At 29.8% G+C, this 21126-nt stretch overlaps 1 protein-coding gene across 1 annotated transcript in view; it reads left to right on the forward strand.

Moving 5' to 3' along the window:
- The window catches only part of LOC141334917 (uncharacterized), a 56553-nt gene extending 36124 nt beyond the window's left edge, over positions 1-20429 (forward strand). Inside the window, exons 10-13 of the mRNA XM_073840142.1 lie at positions 5237-5517; positions 10734-10976; positions 13154-13276; positions 19015-20429. Coding sequence (XP_073696243.1) covers positions 5237-5517; positions 10734-10976; positions 13154-13276; positions 19015-19243 — 876 coding nt within the window. The 3' untranslated portion in view covers positions 19244-20429. The remainder of the gene's footprint in view (positions 1-5236; positions 5518-10733; positions 10977-13153; positions 13277-19014) is intronic.
- The last annotated feature ends 697 nt before the right edge of the window (positions 20430-21126 follow it).

Raw genomic sequence — 21126 nt, forward strand, 5'->3', positions numbered from 1 at the left:
TATTTTTGTTATTTTAACTATAAAACATGATGTTTTTGTTCATTGTTCATGGCCTCATATAGTTTTAATTATAATAATATATAATTATATATATGTATATGTATATGTATATGTGTATATATATATATATATATATATATATATATATATATATATATATATACACACACACACACACACACACACACACACACACACACATATATATATATATATATTTTATTATTGCTTACAAGTACAATAAAAAATCTAATGAACAAATATGTTTTTAGATAATTTAGATAATTGTTTTTCTGTGACTAGATTATTACATCCAAAAACACAATTTATTTGTTCATTTTATTTATTTTGAACCCTATAATGTCAAGCAGTCAGAGCCCAATGATGTTAACTATATTATTTAATAACTATATTAATTAGATTTGGTGAAAATGTACCATTTATTCATATTGACCTCTCCAATATGTGAAAATGCTGATGTAGGTTGCTTACTTGACTGCTTGTAAATGCCGATAAGAGTGTAATTCTGCAACATTCCCCCAAACTTTCCTGCCAAAACAACAGAAATTGCTCAAAAAAGGGCCTGTTAATGCAGCATGGATATCTTTGGTCACAACAGACTACAGATTCATGAATTCTCTCTTGGGTTAACGGCTGACAAATCTCCACTGACAAGAGCCGGTTCAGTGCCATTGGTGATTTCAGACGGTTTTCATTGACATGGTTTCTAATGCTCACTTTCCACTAGCACTTGATATATTTCTCTAAGTATACATATAGTGCAACTAGGTGTTTGTTTCCTTCCTGTCAACATTTGAGTGGTGTAATGTACGTCTAGATGTTTGACAGGGACAAACGGACGCTGTGTAAACATGAGCCGACAGCAAACTACACTAACTAGGGTCATTTAGTAAAGTCGTTACACGAAAAGGGACCCAAGCCATTTGGATTCAGTTCCTAAGCGAATGTGAAAGACTTTTGACAATTGCTGAGAGCAACAACAAAAACTGTTTTATGAGTTTTAGCCAGTGCCAACAAACGAGCACTCAATTGCTTAACGAACGTGACTGGGGTCCCTTTGAGATGTTAGTCGTCCATCCTAGAAGTGACCACCCTCCACCCAACACCCCTCTCCCTTCACCCGTTCATCTGTGCTGTCCGTTGTCCCGACATGCTTTCTCTTTTCCCATGAAACCACATTGCGCATGCATGGCCATCGATATATACATATATATATATATATTTCCGTTCCTTCTAGCAAATTGGATCTGTTGAGATTTTGTCGCACACCCTAACGCTCCTCAACGTCCGATAAAATGTGGCTGCACATGTGTCCAAGCGAAAAAGACAGCAATTCATTGTAGACTGCTTTGGGAGTTTCTTCTTTCTGATTGAGTTTGGTTTTGGGTTCTTTGTCGTTTTTGAGTTCTCCTTTTGTATGTCCACTCTCTTTTCGTTTTCCGTTTTGCTCCGTTTTGTTGGAATTGTCTCCTTTAGTCTGTGGACCAATTATCTTAGCCTGGATACTAAAAGAATTCATTGTCTTTTTCCCATTTCGCTGCGGAGAATTTTCCTTTCTCCTTTTTGTTTTTCCTTTTTCTTCCTTTGTTTTGTTGATATTGCATACGTGTCACTGATTGAAGCGGAAGGTAGGTAACGCTCTGCCTACGCACGTGGAGAATGTGACAAGCACCCTAGCTTGACATCAGTGTCTCTCTCTCTCTTTTTCTCTTTGTTTAATCTGAGGAGAACCAAAGGTTGGCGGGTTGTTTTTCCATTGTTTTCCTTTTAGAACTGTTTGCTCTCTTTTCATTCTTTTCTTTTTTTCTTTTCGTTTCAATCTGAAATCTACCTTTGCTTTCATGCTTCAGTCTTCAGTACACTGCCCTCCCCACAGGTCCATCTCTTGTCTGCGTTTTATTTGGTTTCTCTATATTTTTATTTTGTTTTTCTCGGTAGAATGCATTTCCTGTCTGTGCCGCATTCCTTTTGTCTTTGGTGAAATGGTACGTGTCATATGATTTGGTCACTTCCCCTCCTTTTTATTTTTTCGATAAACAAGGGCTGTTTCTGAAGTATCTGGGGTTACGTTCAGTTGTGTTATTTTTTGTTTGTTTGTTTGTTTGTTTTTATATAATATTTCTGGTTAAGTTAGTGTTTGAGGTCGCTCAAAAATCCTTCCCTGCCGATGGTAATGAAAAATAAATGGATGAATAGTTTAACATGTAGACATATTTACATATTTTAGCCTCAATCTCAACTATACAGTCTTTCTTAAAGACCCCATGAAATCCAAATTAATTTTCACTCAGAAATTGCTTGTAAATTTCACTAAGAATTTCAAAGAACCAGCAAGTAACACACTGAATCGAAAGAAAAGAAAAGAAAAAAAAAACATGAAATATTTAGGCAGAAAGACTAAATATTATACTATATTAACATGCTAATGTAATTTACATACTAATATTTAGAATTAAATATATTTATGGTATATGAATTACTACATATACAGACCACAAAACCAGTCTTAAGCAGCACAGGTATATTTTTAGCAATAGCCAACAATACATTGTATGGGTCAAAATTATATATTTTTCTTTTAATGCCAAAAATCATTAGGATATTAAATAAAGATTATGTTCCATGAAGATATTTTGTAAATTTCCTACGGTAAATATATCAAAATGTGTCATATGCATTGCTAAGAACTTCATTTGGACAACTTTAATGGTGCTTTTCTCAATATTTTGAATTTTTTGCACCCTCAGATTCCAGATTTTTTCATCTCAGCCAAATATTGCCCTATCCTAACAAACCATACAGCAATCAAAGCTTATTTTCTTTAACTTTCAGATGATGTATATATCTCAGTTTCAAAAAATTTACCCTTATGACTGGTTTTGTGGTCCAGGGTCACATTTCACATTATATTACACCCCAAAATCAGAACATATGCATACAACATTAAAGGGCTGAGGATTTTGGGATCACTTTTCATTGTGAAATTATTTTGATTATTTTGGCTGTTAAAAAGGTAACTTTAGTACTGTATATCCCACTGAAATGGCTTATTTCAATAATAAAAGTTATAAATTATAAAACTATAAAAAAAAAACGTTACATGTCATTTTTTTAATTGAACTTCTTGCATTAATGTAAAGAAGATGTTGGGATAAAATGCACTTATATTCTCAATTAAAAACATGTTAATTGTCTTAAAATAGGTTTTGTTGATATCATGCAAAATATTATTTGTTATTACTTTCCTTTGGTTATGGGGTGCATTACGACACAAACATGTCTTTGGTAGGATTTTGGCTGTTAAAAAAGTAACTTTAGTACGTTATATCCCACTGCAATGTTTTATTAAGTAAGTATAAAATTATTACAAAAAATGAATTACATGTAATACTTTTTAAACTGAACTTTTTGCATTAAAGTAAAGAAGATTTTGGGATAAAATGCATGTCTTTGATAGGTTTTGGCTGTTAAATAAGTACGTTTAGTATGTTATATCCCACTGCAACGTTCTATTTTATTAAGAAATTAAGTTATAAATTATAAAATTATTACAAAAACAATTTTGTATTAAAGTAAAATGTGGTAGTAATGTGCTGGTATTCTCAACTAAAAACCATGTCCTTGATAGGTTTGGGTATTAAAAAAGGAACTTTAGTACTGTATATCCTACTACTGTTCTATTTCAATAAGAAATACATTTATTTATTTATTTATTTTTTGCATTTTTTGCATTAAAGTAAAGAAGATTTTAGGATAAAATGCACTTATATTCTCAATTAAAAACATATTTATTGTCTTAACAACTGGTTTTGTCGACTTTATGTAAAATGTGACTTTTTATTGCTTTGATTTTAGTACTATATATCCCACTACAACATCCTATTTCAATAAGAAACTAAGTTACAATTTATAAAATTATTACAAAAAAATGTTTTAATTGATCTTTTTGCATTAAAGTAAAGTGTAGTAGTAATGCGCTGGTATTCTCAACTAAAAACCATGTCCTTGATAGGTTTTGAGTATTAAAAAGGAACTTTATTACTGTATATCCAATCCTATTTCAATAAGAAATAAAGTTATACATTATAAAATGATTACAAAAAATAAAAACAACCCGTCGAGCCATTTCATGGGGCCTTTAATTCAACTTTGATGGATAATCCATAATGCACGTTCAGTTAAAGGTTTTTACTGAGAAACTGTTGAACCGAGAGCATTCATCCGTAACACATTAAAAGTCACTCATAAAGCTTTAAAACTGAACCGAAGAGTGAGTCGCTGTTAAAATGCGCTCAGACTGTTGGCGTTTCCAGCCCCGCACACTGTGAGATCCGTTTGATTTTGATTTCTTTTGTGTGTCTTTTTCTCTCTTTGGTTTGATTTTCATGCATTGTTTCATACTCACTATCCAGGGAAGGGTGTTGTGTCTTTTTCTCTTGCATTTTGTGAATCTAATGATGCACTTATGTTGCCCCACTTTTCCCTTCTCTTCATACCTTACCTACTAAAGGAGGGAATACCACTTTATTGGTAAGTGGATGTTAACCAAAAGGGAGTTGAAAAACAGAATAACCTTTTAAAAAAAGCTATTAAAACAGGAAATGGGTCGCTGTTCACATCTCAGCAATTGTCTGCAGGACAAAACAATTCCACAAGCAAGTTCTATTGAGTAGAAGACCAGTTGTTTTCTAATTCGATTGAATCTATTCTTGTGAATCTTTATTTCGTTCCTTCCATTTCTGTGATGTTCCGTCAAGTTGTCTTTTTTATTTTTTTATTTTCTAGTTTTCTTTTTCACCTTTTTTGTTTGTAGCTCTTTCTGAAATTGAAAAAGTCCTCTTCCTCTTCTACTGTATATTCTCCAGTCTCTGTCGCTCTTTTATTCTCTCTAAACTTTTTTTCTTTCAGAGTTTGGCATATTTTCCCTCTCTCCCTTTTTGTTTCGATTTTCTTTCGGGACTATTCTTTTCAAATCATTATGGTTTTGCATGCCGAGTATTGCATGCGCTGCACAATAGAGGACTGTCTATAAGCCAGAGAACAATCCTAGCACTTTCTTTTAGATATTCTTTTGCCAAGTACACGATAACGCTCTTCCACCCAGGAGGAAAAAGACTCTAATTTCAATCTTCTCTTTCTGTTTTTTTTTTCTTTTTTTTTTTTTCACATTTGTTTCTTTTTTCCCTTTGGTTTGTTGGTTGTAATTGATCTACAGAAGCTTCGGTCTATGGCTCCGTCTCCTTCGAGTGCACAGATGCACACGTCGCCTCATGTAAGAGGTGCTAAACACCACGCTGACCGTCCCAAGAGCCCTGGAGGAACCGTGGCGCAGACGGGAGAGGACGGCTGCGCAGACGACAGGCCGGCGATGGGCAAACCGCTCTCAGAGTCATCGGGGAGACGTGGCGGGAGGCCGAGGGTCCGAGAGAAGACGTCGCATTCGCCTGCGCATAGCAGCGACACCGAGCCACACAACAAAACCAAGAACCAGAAGAAGTAAGAACTTTAATATTTATAGTTTATACAGATGTATGCAGGTTAAAGACACTAAGTCAAAATTTACCAAAGTGATTTTATGTCCATAGAAAGCACATGGAATGTAAGTAAAGTGTCTACTTTTAAGGTTTCAGATAAGTTTTGGAGAAAATTTTTTTTGGTTGAAATGATGTTACATTACAACACAAACATGTCTTTGACTTTGGCTGTTAAAAAAAGTAACTTTAGTACTGTATATCCCACTGCAACATCCTATTTCATTAAGAAACTAAGTTATAATTCTAAAATTATTACAAAAAAATGTTTTAATTGATCTTTTTTGCATTAAAGTAAAATGTGGTAGTAATGTGATGGTATTCTCAACTATAAACCATGTCCTTGATAGGTTTTAGGTATTAAAAAAGGAACTTTAGTACTGTATATCCAATCCTATTTCAATAAGAAATAAAGTTATAAATTATAAAATTATTACAAAAAAAAAACATTACATGTAATACTTTTTAAATTGAACTTATTGCATTAAAGTACAAAAGATTTTGAGGTAATAATGTGGTTGTATTCTCAATTAAAAACATGTTTATTGTCTTAAAAATAGGTTTTGTTGACGTTATGCAAAATATGATTTATTATTACTTTACTTTGGTTATGGGGTGCATTATGACACAAACATGTCTTTAATAGGTTTTGGCTGTTAAAAAAAGGAGAAGAAAAGAAGTAAGAACATTAATATTTATAGTTTATGCAGATGTTTGCGGGTTAAATTATGGCCACGTCAAAAGAAATTTACAAAAGGGATTTTATGTGCATAGAAAGCACATGGAATGTAAGTAAAGTGTCTACTTTTAAGGTTTCAGATAAGTTTTGGCGAAAATTCTTTTTGGTTGAAATGATGTTACATTACAACACAAACATGTCTTTGACTTTGGCTGTTAAAAAAAGTAACTTTAGTACTGTATATCCCACTGCAACATCCTATTTCAATAAGAAACTAAGTTATAATTCTAAAATTATTACAAAAAAATGTTTTAATTGATCTTTTTTGCATTAAAGTAAAATGTGGTAGTAATGCGATGGTATTCTCAACTATAAACCATGTCCTTTATAGGTTTTAGGTATTAAAAAAGGAACTTTAGTACTGTATATCCAATCCCATTTCAATAAGAAATAAAGTTATAAATTATAAAATTATTACAAAAAAAAAACATTACATGTAATACTTTTTAAATTGAACTTATTGCATTAAAGTACAAAAGATTTTGAGGTAATAATGTGGTTGTATTCTCAATTAAAAACATGTTTATTGTCTTAAAAATAGGTTTTGTTGACGTTATGCAAAATATGATTTATTATTACTTTACTTTGGTTATGGGGTGCATTATGACACAAACATGTCTTTAATAGGTTTTGGCTGTTAAAAAAAGGAGAAGAAAAGAAGTAAGAACATTAATATTTATAGTTTATGCAGATGTTTGCGGGTTAAATTATGGCCACGTCAAAAGAAATTTACAAAAGGGATTTTATGTGCATAGAAAGCTCATTGAATGTAAGTAAAGTGTCTACTTTTAAGGTTTCAGATAAGTTTTGGCGAAAATTCTTTTTGGTTGAAATTATGTTACATTACAACACAAACATGTCTTTGACTTTGGCTGTTAAAAAAAGTAACTTTAGTACTGTATATCCCACTGCAACATCCTATTTCAATAAGAAACTAAGTTATAATTCTAAAATTATTACAAAAAAATGTTTTAATTGATCTTTTTTGCATTAAAGTAAAATGTGGTAGTAATGTGATGGTATTCTCAACTATAAACCATGTCCTTGATAGGTTTTAGGTTTTAAAAAAGGAACTTTAGTACTGTATATCCAATCCTATTTCAATAAGAAATAAAGTTATAAATTACAAAATTATTACAAAAAAAAAACATTACATGTAATACTTTTTAAATTGAACTTATTGCATTAAAGTACAAAAGATTTTGAGGTAATAATGTGGTTGTATTCTCAATTAAAAACATGTTTATTGTCTTAAAAATAGGTTTTGTTGACGTTATGCAAAATATGATTTATTATTACTTTACTTTGGTTATGGGGTGCATTATGACACAAACATGTCTTTAATAGGTTTTGGCTGTTAAAAAAAGGAGAAGAAAAGAAGTAAGAACATTAATATTTATAGTTTATGCAGATGTTTGCGGGTTAAATTATGGCCACGTCAAAAGAAATTTACAAAAGGGATTTTATGTGCATAGAAAGCTCATTGAATGTAAGTAAAGTGTCTACTTTTAAGGTTTTTCAAATACGTTTTTGGAGAATAAAATGTAAAAATTTGGTTCAAATCAGTTTACATTGTCATTCAGTGTAACACGATATTTATGTAAAAATTCAAACATGCTTATTCTGACTTGTACATATTAAAATATATTAAAGAATAAGGGAGTGTATTCAAATTTATTGTGTTTTAAGGGGAGACACTGCAGGCAAAAAACGCTGTTTTGTTCATGCACCTATCAAGATTGACTGTTTTTTCAGACTAGTGGAAAGAAAACATTCAGAAGACACTGTAAAGTGTTTCTTTTATAGCACTTTATCTATTTGTGTCAATTGATTTTAATTACAGTGCATATTTTTAAATCTCTCAAAATTAGATTTTTCTTCTACACTGAGCCAGAAATCTCCACTTCAGTAACACTTACACACCAAACTTTACTTTTTTATTAATGTCTATATTCGGAAGGTTTTTACAGAGGGATTTGTTCATATATAATTCGCTTGATTTTATTCCCCCAAAAATGGTTAAAAAATATAGTGTTTCCTGTCTGTTCTAAGTATTTTCTGAATTATATCATGACCCAAAATTCCCTCTGTAAAAACTTTTGACTCTAATATGTCAAAAAAAATTAAACAAGAATTTTGAAACTGACTTCATTTAGTGTTTAGATTTTTGTTCTAGAAATGTATGCAAATTAGCGCATATTTCATTAAATAATGCCTCATTTGCATATTTAAACCTAACATTTCAGAAACCTTGTAATACAAAAAAATGTTTGCAATTATCAGTGTTATCAATTAACTGGGTAAGTAAGGGGATAACTATTAGTTTGTTTGTTTTTTACCCTATTCACCTGCAGTGTCTCGCCTTAAATGAGTATAAAAATTCTTACTGACAAATGGGCAAAACCTAGGATAGTGGCACATTTTAAAAATGTAGAATTACAACTAATTTGGGGTGAAAGTAATTTGTCTTTTTAATATGTCATAACTTTTGTTGTAAATATGCCTGACATTTTAGTGTAAATTTGGGAAAAATGTATGATATTTATTTTTTGCTCAGAGAAACAAAAACAAAGATGCATTTAAATGAAATAGAAAACATTTAAATATTTTATTTGAAAAAAAAAACAACAACAACAATTTAAAGCATTAAAACACTTGATTAAACCCTTTTTCTTCTTTGACCCATGCACTACTGCTCAGAAGTTATATAAGAATTATTATTTTTATGTTTTTGAAAGAAGTCTCTTCTGCTCACTAAGGCTAATCCTAAGGTTTATTTGATCTAAAATACAGTAAAAATTCTGAAATTTTATTACACTTTAAAATGTACAATAAATGTTAAAATGTGATTTATTCCTGTGATCAAAGCTGAATTTTCTGCACCATTAAAGGATTAGTTCACTTTCATAACAACAATGCACAGATAATGTACTCACCCCCTTGTCATCCAAGATGTTCATGTCTTTCTTTCCTCAGTCGTAAAGAAATTATGTTTTTTTTTAGGAAAACATTTCAGTATTTCTCTCTTTATAATCGATATGGATGGCGCCCTGAAGTTTGAACTTCCGAAATGCAGTTTAAATGCAGCTTCAAAAGGCTCTAAACGATCCCAGTCGAGGAGGAAGGGTCTTATCTAGCGAAACGATCGGTTATTTTCGAAACAAATTAACAATTTATATACTTTTTAACCTCAAATGCTCGTCTTGTCTCATCTCTGCGCAGCTCATGCGAACTCTGTGTGATTCGGGTAAATGCAGTTAGGGTACGTCTAAAAAGTCCCATCTCGTTTTCTTCCCTAACTTCAAAATCGCCTTAGATCGCTGCAAAAGTACCAACATAGTGTTTACAGAGTGAACATACAAAGAAACTCCTTTTACAAAAAAAGGTACAAACAACATTTAAGACAATTTTGACATTGAAGACATAAACGAGATGGGAGTTTTTAGACGTACCCTAACTGTATTTACCTGAATCACACACACTTTGCATGAGATGAGACAAAACGAGCATTTGAGGTTAAAAAGTATATAAATTGTCAATTTGTTTTGAAAATAACCGATCGTTTCGCTAGATAAGACTCTTCCTCCTCGACTGGGATCGTTTAGAGCCTTTTGAAGCTGCATTTAAGCTGCATTTTGGACGTTCAAACTTCAGGGCGCCATCCACATCCATTATATAGAGAGAAATCCTGAAATGTTTTCCTCAAAGAAACACAATTTCTTTACGACTGAGGAAAGAAAGACATGAAGATCTTGGATGACAAGGGGGTGAGTACATTATCTGTGCATTGTTGTTATGAAAGTGAACTAATCCTTTAACATCAAATTATCTGAACTGCTCAACTTTTTTTTTTTTTTTTTTTGGAGTGCAAACAAAAAACAATACCAACAACAAAAACAGCAATGATAATAAATGAAAATGAGCAAAAATGACAATCTGAATAATAGTAATGTTATAAGTAGTATTAGCATGTTTAGAAATAATAGAAATAACCATAATTTGAAATAGTCGATGATGATAACGATGATATTTTGTGATGACAGTAACAGTAATATCAATAATAACAGTAATAATAATAATAATGATAATAACAACAACAATAATACTAAAGATGGTGATATATAAATAATAATAGTAATAATAACAATAATAGAGACTGTGATGTAACGGTAATATTTTGTGATGATATTTTTTAATGAAAGCAACAGTAATATCACTATTATTAACAATAATAATAAATAATAATGATATAATCACAATAGTAGTTATATAAATATATTTATATAAAGGGGAAATTTAATAATGAACCATATCCAACACATACCACACCTATCCTAGCTTCAGTGTGCATGATTTTTTTTTTTTTTTTACAACTTTTAGTGTATAGCGCTATACTCTCTCCTCTTTTAAGTCTCAAATGCTAAAAAACATTTCTCACATAGAACAAAAGGATCTCATTCGTCTAAGCGGCATCATCGCGGATGCAGACAGAATCGTCACCGGAGTTCCTCTGTGTCACCGGGTCGGCACAAACACACATCTAAAAAGAAGAAGAGCAAGAGTCACGGGACGGCCCGACAGCGCAGCAGCTCCTGGAGCAGCGGGAGATCATCGTCTCGAGCTCATTCTAGAGAACACGGATCCAGCAAGAACAAATCGCCACACGTCCGACAGAACAACTCCAGGTACACACACATCATACAGGACATAGGCTTCTCTGCAAAAAATGCTTTTCTTACTTAGATGTTGTTTTGTCTTGTTTTGAGCCCAGATATCTACAAATTCTTAAATCAAGAAGAATTTTCTAGACAAGTGAAAATAATTTTCTTGTTTTCAGAAAAAATAAGTGAGTTTTTGCTTAGAACAAGCGAAATAGTCTGCCAATAGGATAAGCAAAAAAATATTTCAAACGGAAAACAAGATTATGTTTAAAACAAGAAATATGTGACCCTGGACCACAAAACCAGTCATAAGGTTAAATTTTACAAAACTGAGATATATACATCATATGAAAGCTCAATAAATAAGCTTTCTATTGATATATGGTTTGTTAGGATAGGACAATATACATCTATTTGAAAATCTGGAATCTAATGGTGCAAAAAGTCAAAATACTGAGAAAATCACCTTTAAAGTTGTCCAAATTAGGTTCTTAGCAATGCATATTACTAATCAAAAATTAAATTTTGATATATTTACAGTAGGAATTTTACAAAAAATCTTCATGGAACATGATCTTTACTTAACTTCCTAATGATTTTTGACATAAAAGAAAAATCAATAATTTTGACCCATACAATGTATTTTTGGCTATTGCTACAAATATACCCCAGCGACTTAAGACTGGTTTTGTGGTCCAGGGTCACATATGTGCCAGAGAGCTTAATTCAAAGGGAACTAGACTGATTTTATTTTTCTGACCTTGGCAGTTTTTTTTTCTTGTTTTAACGCATAAACTCACTTAATTTGATAGATTTTCTCAAACGTGAGATTTTGTCTAAAATAAGAAAAAATATGTGCCAATGAGGTTAGAAAAATAGTTTTTGACTCCATTGGCAAATTTTTTGTGTGTGTGTGTGTGTGTGTGTGTGTGTGTTGCACAAAAAAGGCTTATCTAACTTAGTATTTTTGTCTTTCTAGTCAAGATATCTAAAAATTCTTAAATTAAGATGCATTTAGAAAAGCAAAATGACATAAGATATTTAGTATTGTTTCCAGGGGGAAAACCTAATTAAGTGCAGTTTGCTTAAAATAAAATCTGCTAGTGGGGTAAGTAAAACACAAAATTCTTAACCCACTGGCAGATCATTTTACTGTGCTTCCAGGGGGAAAAAACTACATTAAGTGCATTTTGCTAAAAACAATATTAAATATCTTATGTCATTTTGCTTTTCTAAATGCATCTTAATTTAAGAATTTTAAAATATTTTGACTAGAAACAAGATAAAAATACTACGTTTGCAGTGTACGCATAAACTCAATTTTGATGCATTTCATAGAAATAAAAAACATTACAAATTAAATTAATTTTTGCTTGAAACAAAAAAAAGTTAAATAATCAGGTTTTCCCTTTGACGCTTATTTTTCTAAACCCCATTAGCATATAATTTTGTGTTATGCTAAAAAGCTTTTTTTTTGTTTGTTTGTTTTTTTAGAAAACAAGAATTTATACTTTATTTTGCTTGTGTTCGAAAATGATTTCCTACAATTTTTTAAACCAAGTGACGTTCATAAACCTCAGTATATTTTATGCTTAAAACAAGAACAAAACCTTTCCTAAAAAGTCCCTAAAATAAGTGAAGGTCAGATGCACCTGAAGGGATCTTTCTACAGTCTCCATCAAACAAATCCAGTCATCTCACTGAAAAAAAATGCTTTTATTACTTAGATTTTTTTTGTCTTGTTTCCAGCCAAAATATCTACAAATTCTTAGATCAAGAAGGATTTTCTAGACGAATAAAAATCATTTTCTTGTTTTCAGAAAAAACAAGCCAAAATTCAGTGATTTTTTCTTAGAACAAGCAAAATAATCTGCCAATGGGGTAAGAAAAAAACAGAAAACAAGATTATTTTTCTTACCGCATTGGCAGATTATTTTGCTTGTTTCAAGCAAAAACAAACTTAATTTTGACTGTTTTTTTTCCTGAAAATAAGACATTAATTTTTACTCATCTAGAAAATCCTTCTTGATTTAAGAATTTGTAGATATTTTGGCTGGAAACAGGACAAAAAATCTTAGTAAGAAAAGCATTTTTTGCAGTGCTGAAGGACATGCATGCCATGATCAACAGAGCGTCCTCACACTGTCAAGGCCAAATCGGCTCAATCCCAGCATGCTTTGTGTCTGTCTGTGTGTCTGCAGGGAGAGAGACAGTCCTCATCACTCGGATGCGGAACGAGCTCGCCGTCGCTCACGCAGCTATTCTCCCATCCGCAAGAGACGGAGAGACTCGCCCAGCTTTATGGAAGCTCGCAGGATCACCAGGTCTGTAGTTTTGTCCATTTCTATCTGAAGTGCAGTTCAGTTTGTGCAGTTATTGTTTTGTATGGGAATGCATGCTCATTTCTTCATTTTCAGGTCTGACTGCAGGTTGCTTCTGCCAGTAGATGTCATCATACCTACACCATCTACACAGTTTTCTTTTTTCAGGCATATTTCAAGCAAATAGTTCATTATACTATAGTAGATCAGAAGTTTAGTATGGAATTAATTGATAGTTATTCTTCCTGCCTGTTGCTTTTGACGTTACAGCAGTTGAGTCACTAGTAAAGGACAGTCGTTTTAGCCCTAATTAATTAATTGACACATTAATTGAATCAGTGCTATATGTCATTAATACTAGTGTTGTTATAGTTACTATTTTGAATTACATTTATTTTAATGTTTTGTTTTTACTTTAATTTAAACATTTTAGTATTTTTTTTGTTTTAGTATTTTATTTTGTAATTTTTAATGTTATATATGTATATAGTTTTTATTCATTTCTGTTTATATTTAGTTTTAGTTATTTTAGTACTACAAGTTAAACTAAATGAAAGTGATAATTGTTGCATTTTATTGCCTTTTATATATTTTATTTAAATTAACATTAATTTTATTTCAAACAACAGCTTTTTTTTTAAATGGTATTCGTTTTAGTTTTAATTAACTATAAAAACCCTGATCTGAATGCATTTTATTAATTATTTTAATAGGTATGTAATCTATAGCAAATATATTAAATCTAAGTGTATAAATAAGTGTTGCTTTAGTATTTATTTATATTTTGAATGTATTTTTTATTTTGATATATTTTCATTCTTCATTTTAATTTCAGTTTCAGTAATTGTGTTATTTACATTTTTTATTGTTCTTAAAAAATATTTCTATTTACTGTGAAAAAGATGCTGTTTTTACTTAGATTTTCTTTGTCTCGTTTCCAGCCAGAATATTTAAATACTTAAATCAAGAAGTATTTTCTAGACAAGTAAACATTGTTGTCTTGTCGAATTTAGTCAAAGTGAAAATCAAGTGGGTTTTTGCTCAGAACAAAACAAGTAATCTGCCAATGGGATAAACAAAATAATCTTATTTCAAACAGAAAACAAGATTCTTTTTCTTACCCCATTGGCAGATTATTTTGCTTAATTTTGACTTGTTTTTTTCTGAAAACAAGACAATTATTTTTACTTGTCTAGAAAATCTTTCTTGATTTAGAATTTTTGTCTTGTTTCCAGTCTCTAAAAATTCTTAAGAAAAGCATTTTTGCAATGTAGCTTTAATTTGCTTTATTTCAGTCATTTTAGTACTTTAGTACTGCCACATTAGTTTATTTTTAGTTTATTTCCAGTTTTCACCTTTGTTCATTTATTTCAGCTTTATTTCAATTACCAAATAAGTTAAAAGTGGTTAAATTGTTTTTATTTTAGTTAACAGCCTTGGCATTGACCATGCAAATTAAAGAAACACTGACACCTACAGGCCAGTCTCTGTATTGCAGGATTTCTGCACTCATTCTTTAAGTGTTTTCACCAATAGTAACTTATTTTAGAACTACTGCAAAAAAGAAAAAAAAAAAATAGCCAGACTTTAACCTACAGTGGACTCAAAAGGTCTGCTATTGATTTTTCTAACACAAAATCCAAACCTTTTTATCACAAGTTATATTATCAGCATAAGAATTTGAGTTAAAAGTTGCTTTTTGAGCTAATCTGAAGTATTTGGCTTGTCCTCACTTTTTTCACAATTTTCAGGTTTTCAGTATGGACTGTGTACTAGAATGAACATGCATTTTAAACCGATTTTTTCTATACTCATGCAAATTATCAATCATCTTCTATTTCCCTCTGCTCTGATTGGTCAGGATTTGAACTCATTCTCTCCTATATGAAGGTTTTCTTGACGACTTCACACCGGAATGATGCTGATCTGCAGGCAAGGTTACCGTGGTAACTGTTGCCATGCATCAGGACCCCCTGGTTTCCTCCTGAAGCTCGTTCAGCATCCCAAGAGTACAACTATATCTGTGTCTCTTTAGCTTCCGTCTCACTCCTTTTTTCTCTGCTTTTGTCATTCTCACCACTAAACGACTTCTTTCAGGCCTTTTTACAGATTAACACTAACAATCCCACACAGTTCACTGACACTGAGAGCCAGAATGCACTGCGATGAGCGAAAACATCCATCCAATATTGTTACATTTTTACTAAAAATTGGCTTCACTGTTTACTAAAAAAGCATTGAGAAACAGTGCTATTCATCTGAATAATACAGGAGAATGAATTCATAGATTTTGTTGTTGCAAAGCTGACAATGTGATACTCAAATAAGCATGAATTCAATCTAAATATGTATCTTATTGTTAGATGTAACCATTTTATCAATGTTTCAGTGGTATTTTTTTTTTATATTCATAATTTATTACAATATATTATAGTTTAAATGTATAATAAATGTAGTTAGTTGACCTTAAGAGTGCATTAGTCAAAAATGCATAGCATGGGTCAAAATTATAGATTTTTCTTTTATGCCAAAATTCATTAAATTATTAAGATCATATTCCATGAAGATATTTTGTAAATTTCCTACCGTAAATATATCAAAACTTAATTTTTGATTAGTAATATGCAATGCTAAGAACGTCATTTGGTCAACTTTAAAGGTGATTTTCTCAATATTTTGAAAAATATTTCTAAATGTACTGACAAGATTAATATAAATATTATATTATATTATAACTTCAATATTAGAAAAACTAACTCAAATTGTAAAAGCAAAAAAAAACAAAAAAAAAACAGAACTATTATATTATATTAAACTAACTAACAGAACTATTATATTATATTAAAAATATTATATTATAAAAATAAGATTTAAAAAATTAAAATCAGATTAAAATAAATAAAAAGTTGATTAAAATACGTAAACATATAAACAATAAACATAAACTTAATACAAACTAAATATTTTCCACATAATATTTTATTTGATATGACAAGAATTTTTTGTTAACTAAAATATACTTTAATGTCATTTCTACTGAAACTTGTATTTCACTATATTTATAAATTACATATTTGCAATGATGAAGTTGCAATTAAGTACATGTAAAACATCTTTAAATGTAATATATTTAAATGTAATATAATTATACTCAAAATTGTGCAAAAGGTAAAAAGAAATAATAATATTAAGAAATATTTAGTATACTAATATTTAGTACTTTTATGTAGTGTTTTGTTCCATTGATATATTATCTGCAAGTACAGTTATTTCACAAAGGATGATTGGCTTCACTTAAGTTACAGTATATGTGATGTTACTTGAGGATTCAGCCAAAATTATATCTCTCTCTTTAGCTTTAGTGTCTCTGCTAACCTGGAACACAGATCCAGCTAACATTCACTCTTTGTAATCGCTGAACGCTACTGGAGTGTGTGTCTAACATAGTCTAAGAACAGATGTTTCTTTTTCAAGGTAGAGCTTGTATGTGCGTTTACAGTCTGTTTACATGATAATGATGCGGTTAACACTCACTAACCAAAGCTCAATCTTTTCCAGACATTTTCTTACAGAAACTAATCATCGCTGCAGCACACTGGCACTTCCACCATTTTGACCACAACATGATGATATATTTATTAAAATGCAAACTGAGATTACAGTGTTTTGTTGGATTATGCTAAAACTGAAACCTGCTGTTGATAGTAGCTGGTTTTGTATGGTTTCTAGCTGGTCCAGAAGTCTGGGAAAAGTTTTGGGGAAAATGGTTAACAAAATCAGAAGAAAAAAAAAAAAAAATTAAATAAGTAAATAAACAACAATTATACTCCAAAACAGTGTACAAAGTGTAAAAATAAATTAATTATAAAAATAAGATATCATAAATAAAAATAAGATTAAACAAAAATAAAAATGGATTAAAATAAGTAAATAAATTAGTAAATAATTAATTATTCAACTCCAAAACAGTGTACAAAAAGTAAAAAAGACGTTATAAAAATAAGATATAATAAAAGAAAAAAAAAATATCAGATTAAAATAACAACAAATGGATTAAAATAAGTAAATAAATTAGTAAATAATTAATCATTTAACTCAAAAACAGTGTACAAAATGTAAAAATAAATAAATAAGATTAAAAATAATAAAAAGTCAAAATAAATTACTGAGTTAATAGATAAATCATAATTATACTTAACTGTACTAATGGTAAAAATAAATAATAATATAAAAATCTGAATAAAATGAATACAAATTTAATTAAAATGAGTAAATAAACAATTATACTCAAAAAACTGTTAAAACTGATTAACATAAATATGAATAGATTAAAATAAGAAAATAAATGGCTAAATAAACAATACTTCTACTCAAAACTGTAAACATTGTAAAAAAAATGATGAAAAATAAGATAAATAAATAGATCAAAATAAATACTATCAAATAACACACTACGGATGTAATTGGAAAGAGTCAATAAATAATTAATAATTTAACTTTAATAATTTAAGATTAAAAATAATAAAAAGTAAAAATGAATTACTGAGTTAACAGATACATAATAATTATAGTCAAAACTGTACAAAAGATAAAAATAAACAATAATATAAAAAAATCTGAATAAAACAAATACAAATGTAATTAAAACATGAGTAAATAAGCAATTATACTCAAAAACTGTTAAAACTGATTAAAAAATATGAAATAAGTAAATAAATGGCTAAATAAACAATACTTCTACTCAAAACTGTAAACATTGTAAAACGTAAATGCATGATCAAAAATAAGATTAAAAATAAATGAAAAATTGATTAAAAAAATTAATAATATCAAATAACACACTACAGATTAAATTGAAAAGAGTCAGTAAATTAGTAAATAATTAATAATTTAACTAAAAACTGTTTACAAAAGGTTAAAAAAAATGTTAAAAAATATATATAAATAAATGACTGAGGGAATAGATTAATAATAATTATACTCAAAACTGTGCAAAAGGTAAAATAAACAATAATATAAAAAATCTGAATAAAACAATACAAATTTAATTAAAATAAGTAATGAGTAAAAAAATTATTCTCAAAAACTTTTAAAACCAAAAAAGAATAAATTAAAATAAAAAATAAATTGCTAAATAAACAATGCTTTTACTCAAAACCGCACAAGCAATGTAAAAAATAAACAAATGATCAAAGTAAGGTTAAAAATAAATAAATAAATAAATAGATTTAAAAAATAAGTAAATAAATGGGTAAAAAAAAGGAAATTCTACTCAAAACCAGTCTACAAAATGTAAAAATGAATAAATAATAAATATAAAATAAAAAATATAACTAAATAAAGTAAATAATTATAATAAATCTAACAGTACAGTACTGTAATAAATAGAAATACAAAGTAACAATGTAACTTAATAGAAACTAGATCTTTGTAAATAATATATTTTATTATCTTACCTGGTAAACTACTTAGACTACTTTGAATCAGCAAGAAACTATACCATGCAAAACAATTAAAGTAATTATACCAAAGTGACCATAGTTTATAACGAAATACCTCAAAAAAATGAGTTTTGCTTCACATTGCAACATATTACTTTATAAACTATAAACCAAATGATGGCACAGCGCATATTTGATGCTGTCGAGTGGTCAAAGTGGTATGAAAGTGCTTATGAATATTTTACTTCATGCTATTATGTATCTGTATTACATGATCTCTCTCTTCCATCTTTTCCGCAGCGCACGAAAGCGTCCCATCCCGTACTATCGGCCGAGCCCGTCCTCCTCCAGCTCGGCCAGCAGTTACAGCAGCTCCAGTCGCAGCCGCAGCCGCAGTCGCAGTTACTACAGCTACAGCAGTTACAGCAGCTACAGCCGCAGTCGCAGCCGCAGCCGGAGTCGCTCCAGAAGCCAGAGTCCCGCGCACAGTTACTACAGCCAAAGCAGCTACGACAGCCCTGGATTCTGAGACCCAATGAAGGTACGGAGGGGGAAGAGAAAGAAACATCTCAGACGTGCAGGACGCCCACGTTCCCTTTCTACCGCAGGATCTGTGCTGGAGACAACCACTATATAACGTGCAGCGGGTATCAGGGTTTCCGGCGGGTTATGTGACAGGACGCTCCATATGTACGTGTTAGGATGGAAAAACTGAACAAAAATAATATGTTAAAGGTGAAGTGAGAAGATTATTTTCTTACTTAGTATTTTTGTCTTGTTTTCCAGTACAAATAAGTCTCAAGTAGCACAGGTATATTTGTAGCAATAGACGAAAATACATTGCATGGGTCAATTTTTTTTCTTTTATGCCAAAAACCATTTGGATATTAAGATCATGTTCCATGAAGATATTTTGTACATTTCCTACCGTAAATATATCAAAAGTTAATTTTTGATTAGTCATATGCATTGCTAAGAACTTCATTTGGACAACTCTAAAGGTGATTTTCTCAATATTTAGATTTTTTTTTTTGCACCCTCTGATTTCGTATTTCTAAATAGTTGTATCTCGGCCAAATATTGTCCTATTCTAACAAACCATACATCAGAAAAGCTTGCTTATTTATTTATTTAAATTATTTATAATATTTTTTTCTTTTCTGCCAAAAATCATTCCGATATTAAGTAAAGATCATGTTCCATAATGATATTTTGTCAATTTCCTACCGTAAACATTTCACAAGTTAATTTTAATAAGTCATATGCATTGATAAGAACTTCATTTGGACAACTTTAAAGGCGATTTTCTCAATATTTAGATTTTTTTTTTTTGCACTATTTTTAAATAGTTGTATCCCGGCCAAATATTGTCCTATTCTAACAAACCATACATCAGAAAAGCTTGCTTATTTATTTATTTAAATTATTTATAATTTTTTTTTGCATTTATGCCAAAAATCATTCCGATATTAAGTAAAGATCATGTTCCATAATGACATTTTGTCAATTTCCTACCATAAATATTTCACAAGTTAATTTTAATTAGTCATATGCATTGATGAGAACTTCATTTGGACAACTTTAAAGGCGATTTTCTCAATATTTAGATTTTTTTTGCACCCTCAGATTCCAGGTTTTTAAATAGTTGTATGTATCTCGGCCAAATATTGTCCTATTCTAACAAACCATACATCAAAAAAAGCTTATTTATTTATTTATAGGTGATGCATAGATCTTAATTTCACAAAAAATGACCCTTATGACTGTTTTTGTGGTGCAGGGTCATAAACATAAATTTATAAACATAAATCAAGATACAATTACTTGAAAGGATAAAATAAACAAAATGCTAAATGTTTAATAAAAAATGCTTAAAACCTGAAAAATTATTTGCCAGTGGGGTCAGAAAAATGCATGTATTTTTTGAGGAAGACAAGATTATTTTTTGACATTAATTCATTTGAATACATTTTTAAGAAAACAAGACCAAGATCATTTTATTTGCTTCTCAAATAAATGTAATGAAAAATTAGATGTGCTCAAATTTAATTTAAGGATTAAACTGGAAAATAAGACTTCCGATTTTTGTTTTGCTGTTTATTTATTTATTATTGTATCTGAATATAACTTGACTCTATTTAATATATTTAATACTATATTTAAGGGAAAACATTATTATTTTGCGACCTTTTTGTGCTTGATTTTTTTTTCTTGTATTATGTAAAAAATTATGGTTATTATTTTTTTATTTATTTATTTTTTTCCTCAAGTAAATTATCTTAATTTCAGAATGTTTAGATATTTGTACTGGAAAACACACACAATTTTTTTTGCAGTGTATTTCGGGACTTTCTATTATTATTATTATTATTATTATTATTATTATTATTATTATTATTATTATTATTATTA

This window comes from Garra rufa, chromosome 5, assembly GCF_049309525.1.
Source record: "Garra rufa chromosome 5, GarRuf1.0, whole genome shotgun sequence".
Lineage (NCBI taxonomy): Eukaryota > Metazoa > Chordata > Actinopteri > Cypriniformes > Cyprinidae > Garra > Garra rufa.